Genomic DNA, 11,542 nt, shown 5'->3' on the forward strand with positions numbered 1-11,542 from the left:
ACGCTCTTATTGAGGATTTGTTTCCTATCTCATCATGTTTTCATCAAACACCACCTACAAAGGTGAGGTGGGTAGAGGAAGAAAGAAAGAGAGAGAGAGGGAGAGTGTAAAAGAGAGTACAGAGGCTCCTCCTCATTTGCTGCGTGTGTTTCTTGTGTTTTTTCCGCCTGTTCTTCACTCACACTCTTGCTCAGCTGAGATTCAGAGGTGGAGAGGAAAGATTCTCACTGGGGAAAAGAGAGGGGGGGAAGGGAAAACAGATTTTCTTTCTCTCTCATCAAAAAAAAGACCCAAACAAGACATAAAGGTATTTTTGAGGGAGTGGGGGTGTACTCATCATCATCAGCCCTGCCTTCCTCTGCACGTGCTCATCTCTGCACTACTGTGTTACCAGATGGAGAGGATGCAGGGAGAGGGAGAGGTGGACCACCTGGAGCGACCGAGCCCGCTGACTGACAAGGAGAGGGTGATGATCCAGGACTCCTGGGCAAAAGTCTACCAGAACTGTGATGATGTCGGGGTGGCCATACTAGTCAGGTATTTCTTTTTCTCAGTTTTATGTTTGAAGATATAATAATGGTTAAGAGGGATATAAATGCTGAGTGTAATTAGGAGGAAGAGGACTGATCAGTGGTTGCATGTCACACAAAACTGCATATGCTTATATTGGGACTTTTCATCAATTTTCTCCTCATTTCTGCAACTTGAATTAGTTCACCACTGATAAGGTCAAATTTGCATTAACCCCCCCCCCCCCCCCCCCCCCCCCCCAGTAATATAACTGCACCTGCTGGGAGCCACTGATGCTTTTTCTTCAACAGAAACTGCAAATATATCTATCTAAATCAACACAAATCCTCCCTCAGCTGCTAAATTCAAGACTTTACAAGTTGCAGTCTCTCCACAGGAACTCAGTCGTATTTCTGTGCATGATATTCTCACCTCTCCTCCTTTTTCTTAATCCTATTTATGAAATAGTGGAGGCAAAGGATAAACATTATAATCCATCAGTCAGACAGCTTTGGCACCCTCAGGGTTTCCTCCCTCAAGTAATGTTTTGAATGCCTGTATAAAGGGCCTGGGGCCACCTACAGCAGCAGCATCAGACCTTAAAAACATCCCTCTTTTCCCTTCAACCACAGTTTTATTGCAATGTCTATCACTGCAAGTGTTGCAGAACATTCTTCATTAGTCATTTATACATTTCAAGGCAAGCATGTGATCCTAATGGAGGGCTCCTGCCGTTGTTATCACCCCTGTTGTTATCTCTCTGTAATGTTTACTCTGAAATCAGCGAGAAGTAACGGTTCTAAAAACAGCCATCTGCAGGGATTCGGGAAATGTTGGTGTGAAGGCTTTGACGGTCTTTCACGTGTGACGAGATTCGCTGCATGACACAGCGTGGTTTTATAATCCTTTCTGATTGCAGGGCGTGAAAGTTGAGAGGGAGGTTAGCAAAAATGCACTATGCAATGTACCTGTACAGCAAACATCAGTGGGATAATGTTTGTTTTTTTAGATTATATAGTTATATAAGTTATATAACATTTCCTAAAAATAAGCCACCAAAAAAGTAAATAAATAAAAACTAATAATAATAACATTGAAATAAAAAAAATAAGAAAATGACCTTTAAAAATGCTAAAAAAAAGTTTTCATTATATATTTTTTCTGTGGCATAATTTTAAGTATAAAACTATTATAACTGTAAGTAAAGATTTCTGTTCATTTTTCCCCTTTTTTGATCATTTTTCTTGTCACTAATTTCTTGCAGTTTGTGGGACATTTCTTACTAAGTTGCCTCCACCCCAAATTTTAGAAAGAATTCAAACCCATTAGCTCAGGTTTCAAAGGGTCCAATAGCTTGTGAAAAGGCATCTGAACGCAGAAAACAGATGCTGACTCAGGTTTCAAAGGGTTAACAAAACAAATCAATATCCTGCTTCTCATTTTTCTATGATAAATTTGTTAAAACCCAATTTAACTCAATTTCCCCTGATTTTCTACTTCCACATTCCTTCACAAAGACCTCACGACCTTCAAGAATTTGAGGAATGAGGGTTGATCGATAAGCAGGACCGTTTTAAATTCTCCTCTTAGCAGTTAAGAGCAGATTGCTGTCACTCTCCTGAACCTCAATGTCACCTTAAATCCCTCAGACTAAATGTCCTTTAGATTTAAAGATCCAAAGTGGCAAATTATGATGCCGTCTGAAATTAGAAACTTTGTCTGGAATCAGCTCTTCAGTTGAAGAACAGATAAGGAGGGATTAAGAGTCCATATGAAATACTAATGAGGCTATTTATATGCAACCACAGGTCATGCAATTACAAGAAAAAAAGATTAAACACGACGGTTCCTCATACTTTGCTCCTGCTCTTGCAAAAGCCTTTCACCCAGTGGTGACAGATTAAGACACCATCTTCCATCTCCTCTCTTCTCAGACATTTAAACTGACATGTGAAACTAATATCAAGCCATATGCTTTAGAGCTGACAGAGAAATATTTGCTTCCTTTTTGTGCAAGTTGTTGCAGAGACATTGGGAGATGGGACATCAGATTGAGACAGCCAGCAACCAGATGCATTGGCCCTCTTCCCAGACTGTGGGAGGGGGGAGTTTTTAGGCTCCTCTTTGCTAATTCTTTATGATACCTCTGAGGGTCAAACCAGGATATAAATCAAAGGAAATGTCTTTGAACTGAGTATTTGTTCTCAGAAAGCGCAAGATGTGCAAAGAAATAAGACTAGAACTCGATACAAAAATAATATTTATGCCAAATGAAACATACAGTATTAGCTGCCTTTGCAGTAATAATGATTCTCAACTGTACAGTGAAAAGAAAAGCAGCTTCAAGAGTGCTCATGATAGCCTGAGGAGTCATTTTCTTCATCTCGCCCTCTCTAATTAGCATGTTTCACCTTTTGTTAGATCCTGGGCCCATAGAACCAGACAGACGCCTGAGCCCACAGCTTCACTAGTGGGGACCACATATAGTAACAAGGAGGATTGTGTGAATCCAAAGGCTAAAAGATATGCTTTTATATAAATACTGTGCTCATTTACACAAAGTGCAGAGTTGCAAAAGATGTTATTTTTGTAAACCTGCTTTAGTGACTTTAGTTTCTAAACCTTTAGTTACGACCATCAACTTTACAGCTGGTTGTATCGGCTGGTCCAGTCTGGTCTCACTCCCAGGGCGTCCAAAAAATGTCCCTCAGGCAGTGACCCACAGCATCTGATGCTCATTATTTGACACCTTTAGAGCAACTGACGTAGTATAAAGAGTGCAAAAATCTGCTTAAATGGACAGTTTACCCCTAATTCAAAAATACCTTTTTTCCCTCCTACCTGTAGTGCTATTTGTCAATCTAGATTGTTTTGGAGTGAGTTGCAGAGTGTTGGAGATACCTGCTGTAGAGATGTCTGTCGTCTCTCCAATATAATGGAACTAAACGGCGCTCGGCTTGTGGTGCTGAAACCACGAAAAAATACATTTTTTTGTTGTGAGCAGTTTCACGTAGGAACAATTTTTTTTTCTCCTGAACTACACTGGCCAATACTACCACCACACAGAACTAGGAGTGCATCTGTTCATGGACGAGAGGCTCATGCTTGTGACACGACAAGATGTAAACATCAACGGCGTCCTCCTCTGCTCTGTTGTAACATTTGCAAGCTCAGTGGTGCTAGGTGAGGTAGCAGTAGATGCATGCCTCCTCCTATGGCTGGCAGGCGTTGTTTACAACTAGGTATGTGGATTATCTTGTGTAACTGCATTATTATTTATGGAAAGAGACATTGCTGTTTAGTCATTCAAATGTTTTTTTTTCTTGGCACTTTAAGCACCACAAGCCAATTGCTATATAGCTATATAGGCAGACATTTCTACAGCCGATATCTCCAACACTCAGCAACTCACACCAAAACAATCTAGACTGATAAATAGCACTACAGGTAAGAGGAAAAATATGTGTTTTTGATTGTGGGATGATATGTCTGTTTAAGGTGGATGGGAGAGGAGGGGGATTGGTCCAGCAAGCACAGGACACTAACCCAGGGAACTGGTGTTTGTGTCCCATGTAAAACCAAAAGTTGACATGTTATTTTGTCATGTCAGTCTTTAGCCACTTAATAGTCAGTTGATCATGTTCAGAAGCCATGAGTTATTAGTCTCGCCAATGCTGATCTTGTTGCCTAATCCTTACCACTGACACCCTGTGTCAAGACACAATGTACAAGGCTGCCCCTGACATGAGCCAAAAGATAGCTGATGAACTGCTTATGCCAACAGGCAAAAAGGGGCAACATGTGAATGCACATGTGCAAGGGCGTACGTTTCGTCTTCACTTTTGGGTGGACACACGACTAGGCGTCTTTGGAGGTCCTCCACCAGAAACTTTAGAGCATCAAACACTTAATTTTCTGCATTGTGGTGATGTTTTTGCACCGACTTCTGCCTTTTCTGTATCAGTTTGTCATAAAAGTCCTCTGCTACTTTGATGTTGTCATTGGGGGATACAAATACATATGCTTTGAATATGTTGAAGGGGTTGTATCCCTCCCGAAATCTGTACCTAAGCCTTGTTTTTCCTTTACTTTTTAAATTCTTTTCAAATGTATGTAATACACACAGTACCAAGATATTAGCTTAAAGCAAACATTTAACGGGGAAAATATGCAGCAGTCTCATGTCAGTACTGATATTTACTCACGCTATCTTGGCAGCTCCAAAAAAAATGAACGTGGGTTTTCAGGACTGAGCTGGTGCAGGCTGAAGGGCGATGAGATTAGCGGAGCTTCACAACAGCTGCTCATATCTCTCATTTACTCTGACTCCCCTTCTTTTTGCAGGCTGTTTGTGAACTTCCCCTCATCCAAGCAATACTTCAGCCAGTTCAAGCACATCGAGGAGCCGGAGGAGCTGGAGAGGAGCGCCCAGTTTAGGAAGCATGCTCACAGAGTCATGAACGCCCTCAACACGCTGGTGGAGAGCCTCGAAAACGCAGATAAGGTGGCCTCAGTGCTTAAGCTGGTGGGCAAGGCTCACGCACTGCGACACAAGGTGGAACCTGTGTACTTTAAGGTAAAGCATGTGTGAATGTAAGTGACACAAACAAACACTCAGACATTAGCTTGAAAGGTTAGTAAAAGAAATAATAAATATTATTTAGTTAATGCGACCTGTGACCTCAAAGTGTCTCACTTGCTGCATTTTCTTTTGTCTCACCAGATCCTGAATGGTGTAATACTGGAAGTCCTAGGAGAAGAGTTTTCAGAGGTCGTGACACCAGAGGTGGCTGCAGCGTGGACCAAACTCTTCGCTACGGCTTACTGCGGCATCACAGCCGTCTATGAGGAAGTGGGCTGGACTAAGCACTCAACCTCGACTGGGTGAGGCTTTAAATCTGGATTTATTGGACCACAAACTCTCAGACACTTCTCATTTTGGGGCCTCATAAGACGTTTGAAGGGAAGCAATGTATCTGGGGAAAACAGTTTAGTATAATCTAAGATAATTGTGAGCTATGGGACATACAGTATGATAAGTACAGGTGTGGTGCCCTTTTTATGGCTAACTGGTTTTGTGTGTGTGTGTGTGTGTGTGTGTGTGTGTGTGTGTGTGTGTGTGTGTGAGTGAGAAAGAGAGAGAGAGAGAGAAAGAAAGTCTTAAAGTTCTTACAATACTCTTGTGAAGGACCAAACTGTTAAAAGGACCTAGCAAAGATGCACATATAAACCTAACAGTGGACAAGAGGTCACATTTGACTCGGATGTGCCTTCTTCCAAATGTGTATATCTGGAAACTGCCATGTAAATACTTTCTAAATATCATGTGATATTTCCTTTTATCAGCCTGTACCCTTGTGTTCACTTATTGGGATATTAAGAGGACATTTTTACATTTTTAACAGTTAATTGTGATGATTGTACTTTTTTTTCATTAAAACTCACCTTTATATCTGTATTTAACCCAATTTTTAAATAAAAAATACAAAGATAACCCAGTGATTTCACTTCCACGATGTTCAATCCTTTTAAACTTACATCTGCTCTGATCTGATTCCCCTGCGTTTCTGTGTAGACATAATTAGACCTTTCCTCTGTCTCGCTTGGCCTACTGGTCCCTTATTCTCTCTTTGAGTCAGCAGTGCTAAGTATAAGCTGCTGGAAGTCACTATTTTTACACACATTTATCCCACTATGCTCTTACATTTTGTTATATACTAAATAAACACTATACTAGTTTGATCCAGATTTACGACACTTTCATTGGTATCTATCAGTTAATACTGAAAAGACACGCTACCCACAATATCGGGGCTGTTTTTGCACCTTGGCGTGGGGGGGGGGGCGAGGTGGGTTGAATTCAGAATAGAAACACACAGCATGCTCTGTTTACCTCCTAGTCCTGCCTTGATCCTAGCTAATCCTTTGAGCTAATCTCCCCAATCATGAGTGGGAGCCAAGAGGAAAGACAGAAATAGTCAGATTGTTACACCACACCTTTTACCATTCGAGCCTTTCAATGGAAGGAGAAGTCTCAGTGCTCTGAACCACCATCGGTCCTGAGGCAGGGGATCTTCGGAGGTGGGACCATGTGTACCACTTTGGCGGTCCTCACCACCATCGCTCTCATCCTGCGGCAGCATTTCTCCAACAAAATCAAACCGTGAGTATTGATCCAGCAGCAGACAGCAGCAGCAGACCACTGTTCAAGACCAGCAAAAGTGGTCAGAAAGTGTATATAGTGACCAAACTGGGTATTTTTTAATGAGCGTTCAGGATATTTCCAGTACATTTTGAAGTAACAAAAGTGGGTGTTCTTTAATCAAAGTTTGGGACATTTCCAGTTGTATTTGTAGCAACAAAAGAAGGTCTTTCTTAACAAGAGGTCGAGACATCTCCAGCCATCTTTGTAGAGACAAGAGTGGGTGTTTTTTTCTTACAAGAGTCTGGGCCATTTCAAGCCATATATGTAGCAACAAAAGCAGGTGTTTTGCAGATGAAGTTTGGGAAATTCCCAGTCATGTTTGTACAAATTAGGTATTTCATAACAAGAGTTTGTGTTGTTTTTTAACCACGGTTGGAACATTTCTATGTTTGTAGCAACAAAAGTGGGTATCTTTAAATAAGAGTTTGAGATCTTTCCAGCCATGTTTGCAGCAACAAAAGGTATTACTTAGGACGAGATTAAGACATCGCCAGCAATCTCTGTAGTGACAAAAGTGGGTGTTTTTCATGAGTTTGTAATATTTCCATTATTGTTTGTAACCACAAAAATGGATGTTTTATAACTAAATCTTATTACATTTGCAGTCATGTTTGTACAAATTGGGTTATTTTTTTTTTCTTGAGATCGGGATATTTCCAATCTTTTGTAGCATCAAAAAGAAATGGTTTTTAACAGGGGTCAGGTCATTTCCAGCTATGTTTGTAGTGACAAAAGCTGGTTTCTTTTCTTCCAGCCATGGTTGTGGCGACCAAATCAAATATTTTTTTAAAAACATTTTGGGACATTTCCAACCATGTCTGAAGCAACAAAAGTGGGTATTTTTTACGACAGTTTGGGATATTTTCAGCCATGTTTATAGCAACAAAAGCAGGTAATTTCAATGAGAGTCTGTGACATGTCCAGCCATGTTGTCACAACCTAAAACTGAAAATTTAAACATAGAATTTCAACATATCTGCTACATATGAAACATACAAATGTCACATGTCCTTTGTTTGTAGAGATGTACAGTGTCAACATTTATTATGGTGACTGGGTTGACTGACTTTAGTTTTTAGTAGGCACGAAAGAACAGTGGTCATTAGAAAATCTGTCTGTGTTTTCAATTATGAAACAGAGACTACTTTTTGACAAGATTTGGTTTCAGACAGCCGTACATGACAAAAAAGACAAAATCAACAGCTTGAGGCCTGTGAGAAAAGCATTAAATACTTCACAAAATAAATACAAGCAAAATATTTCTATTTCCACAAAATAAGATACAAAAAAACATAAAGTGCAAGTCTGTTTCATGTCAGGGGAAGTGGAGGGAGATAGGGTGAGACTTATCTGCATCATTGATTTGAAATCACTCCGGTGATTATTTTAGGGTATGCCTTGAGCAACAGTGTGCGGGTTAAGTGGCTCGATACATAACAACAGTGTATTCCAGGTTTTCTTTTTTAATGGAGGGATGAAAAGAGGGGAACGCATCAGAGCTCTTGAGCTCATGGCTGCTAATTGACTCAAAGTGCAATCTTCTCAGCCCTCCCGGCTCTGCTCAGCCACTCACACAGCAACGGCAAACAATGCCAGGAGGCTCCAGCACTGCACAGCACGGCAACAGCTTGCTTACACAATTATGAGCTAATAAACAGAAAATCTCTGTTTCTAATTGGTTCCTTTACCAAACTGTTTGCAGATATTTGTGCTCAAGAAGGCACGAAGGAGCATTTAATACTGAGTATTATGTGTTTCACAGGCAGAAAGAGGCCATTGAGAAAGACGTGGCATATACAAAGAGCAATGGAGCAGCAGAAACCCAAAAATGACAACAGTGAGCATCACGGGGTAAGGACACACAAGCAATAAAGTCAATGAAAACAGACTGAGCAAATGTACTATACAGCCACAGGGGCCTTAAAGGGGTGCTTGCGTGATTTTAGCACTGCACTTCCAAGCAGCAGAGGCCAAGACAGCCTGACTTTAAGTGCCTAGTGTGTCCAAAAACAGTGGCACTGACAACATGCAACTTGATAGCATTATCTGCCTGTTAAACTCACATGTTCTCCAAACTCCAGGATATTAAACAGGATTTTTAATGACACATTTATTTTGTTTGTTTGTTTTTAATGGATCTTATTCAGTAATTTCTTTAACAAATAAAATATGATTTGTGACAGTGTTTAACTTTCACTACATTAACTCCAATGGCTTGCTTGTTTGAATATTTGAATCAGTGTAAAATGGTCATCTGAACACCACATATAAAAGATTATTTTTAAAATAAAGTTTAAATTAATAATCAGCTGCTATAGACTTGTTTTTTTTAATGTAGTGTTTTTAAGGAAGTTCCTCTGAAACTCAACATCTGCTTTTAGACTCAGGACAACAATCTCAACCCAGACAACTGTTTCAGAGCTTGTGACTATTTACAACCAATTTATATAGTTCTTTCCCGAAAACCACTACAGGAATTATCAGGAAATAGTGGGCCTGTTAGATAAAGCATTATTGCTATTTGTCAAAAAGCTCCAGGCCCCAGCTGAGATAACCTCATCCTCAGATAAGAACACTAGTATTGGGTGATTCAGACTACATTCAGTAAGCATTTCTGTGGAGCAAGCTACTTCATGTGTTAGCACTGAACATATGTACTGGACATAAATGGCAAGATGGGAACTGTCAAGTCAACGTTTATACACCCTGACATAACAAAATAGGCTGTACATCAAAGAAAAACAACAATAAACAGACCTATTAAATTCCAATGACATCTCTGAAGATTTTCCTTTTTTTTTTGGTTTTATCTTCTTACCTACGTATTTTTTGAATATACTTATCTATCACATTATGAGCAAAAAAAAAAAAAAAAAGAAACCCACAGTAGTACACATATTTTCATGCTACAGTAGATCACTGTGTAAACCTGTAAAAAAAATAGTAATAATAATAAAAATAATATAAAAAATATATATAAAAATATAAAAGTTAAATAAATATATATATGCAACATAAAAGTATAGTATAATACAGCAGTTTGAAGTATGCACATATTAACTTCTGTATAGTCATACCTGGATTCAGGTGAAAAAAACATGGATGTCTAGCATGGATTGTAAAGGGGTATCTTCTAGCACATGACAAAGCTCCTCCAGAGCCACAAAAGACATTATACAACCAATGACGAGTGAGTGACTGATTGTTGATATTCATATGTAAAACCAGAGTACCCATTTGAGAAGAAAAACTTTGCACTTCACCATCAACAAACTTATTTTAGACAGGCAGTGTTTGTGTTTTAGGCAGTGTTTTAGCAAGAATGCAGGCTAAAAAAATAGAATTTAAAATTGAATCCTGGTGTAAATTCAAAACAAAATTACTGCCAGAACTCTGAATTACTGCAGGCAACAGAAGAGAGAGAAAAACATCCAGATGGACAAAGACAGTTAACGTGGAAATGTGTGTGTGTGTGTGTGTGTGTGTGTGTGTGTGTGTGTGTGTGTGTGAGTGTGAGTGTGTTAGGGGAGGTTTACAGAGGAGGCTACAAGACAAGGGGAGAAAGTGGAGCAGTGGAGCATGTCACAGAGGCACAGATGCATAAAGAGCTAAGATGCCTGCCCCACATTTAGCTTTTAAGTATTTACGTCTATGCTGCTAATGCTAAATGATTCAGAGGCACAACAACAATCCATCATCTCTTTGGAGGGTTATTATAAATACATTACCTCCACACAACCACATTGCTTAATGCACCAACAAGATCTTACTATAAAGTCATAAACTATCTGAACATTGGACCAAACTGCGGCATGCAGATCACTTTGATGTGCTATCTTTCACTTGCTGTCTGAATCATATTTATGGAGAAAAGTGCATTCAGCTGAGTCATGGTGATTTATTCTTTTGTGATTATTTCCCTAATTTATGACAGGTTGACTTTTTTGCTCTATCCCCTGAAGACGTGACTAGAGTCATCATCTCGAGTCTGGTGAGCATCAGGTGAGCTCTGTCGTTTACTATATTTAGAATAAACCAAAAAACAAATGACAAAAAAAAGTGTATTTACAGCACAAACCCTGATTAATTTTCCTTTTTCTTCTCAGCAGCGGCCTCTGCTATCAAGACTTATTGCCCTGGCTATAGCACAGAGAGATTTCAGGAAATGTTTTTTGTTGCTTTCTGTCATTGATCAGACTATCATTTATCTGCACTTGACAGCTTATGCCAAGACTCCCACGATTTTTCTATGAAAACAGAAACGCCTGTTTTGATCATGGCCTCCCCCTATCTGTCCTGCAGATGCTCTAATCAGTGAAACAGGAAACAGCAAATGAGTAAATTCTGGAGTCAATTCCAGCTTGGAACATGAAGCCTGACAAAAGTCATTAAAACTGAATTTATACTACAGTCACTTCAAAGTTATGATCAGAATATAAAGTGATTAACATGTTATATGTGCCTCTGCATAAAAAACAAGCAGTATTCATTTCTTTGATTTCCTGTTTTGCTTGCTTTAAAATAATGAAATGATTTGTGTTAAATGTGTGTATGACGACACAATGAGCTTTGACTGGATGTTTCTTAAAGAGTAGCTTCTCTTAAGATCTCCTAAGTGACCTAATTTCTTATTTAAAAAAAAGGGGCAGGAGTCATATGACAAAGCACTCTGTAAACCCTCAGAGGTTTTTGTTGTTCTCACAGGAGAAGCCCACTGATTAAATAAAGCAATGGGATGCATTTGATTTGTGTGCAGTTGTGTATTTCTGAATAGACGTTACTATTTTGCAAGTCACAAGTAAGTCTCAAGTCGTTTTACTCAAGTCT

At 39.4% G+C, this 11,542-nt stretch overlaps 1 protein-coding gene across 1 annotated transcript; it reads left to right on the forward strand.

Moving 5' to 3' along the window:
* The first annotated feature begins 200 nt into the window (after window positions 1-200).
* LOC121957050 (cytoglobin-1-like) lies at window positions 201-5,968 on the forward strand. Its single transcript, XM_042505555.1, has 4 exons — window positions 201-307; window positions 395-537; window positions 4,855-5,086; window positions 5,234-5,968. The coding sequence occupies exons 2-4, from the start codon at window positions 395-397 to the stop codon at window positions 5,396-5,398; spliced, it is 540 nt and encodes a 179-aa protein (XP_042361489.1). The 5' UTR covers window positions 201-307; the 3' UTR covers window positions 5,399-5,968.
* Window positions 5,969-11,542: the final 5,574 nt, after the last annotated feature.

The sequence above is a fragment of the Plectropomus leopardus genome, chromosome 17 (assembly GCF_008729295.1).
Source record: "Plectropomus leopardus isolate mb chromosome 17, YSFRI_Pleo_2.0, whole genome shotgun sequence".
NCBI classification, from domain to species: domain Eukaryota; kingdom Metazoa; phylum Chordata; class Actinopteri; order Perciformes; family Serranidae; genus Plectropomus; species Plectropomus leopardus.

Coding starts and splice junctions, on each gene's coding strand:
- LOC121957050 (XM_042505555.1), top strand. CDS start 395: ATGGAGAGGATGCAGGGAGAGGGAGAGGTGGACCACCTGGAGCGACCG. Junction 538..4,854: donor GGGGTGGCCATACTAGTCAG/GTATTTCTTTTT, acceptor TTCTTTTTGCAG/GCTGTTTGTGAACTTCCCCT. Junction 5,087..5,233: donor TGGAACCTGTGTACTTTAAG/GTAAAGCATGTG, acceptor TTGTCTCACCAG/ATCCTGAATGGTGTAATACT.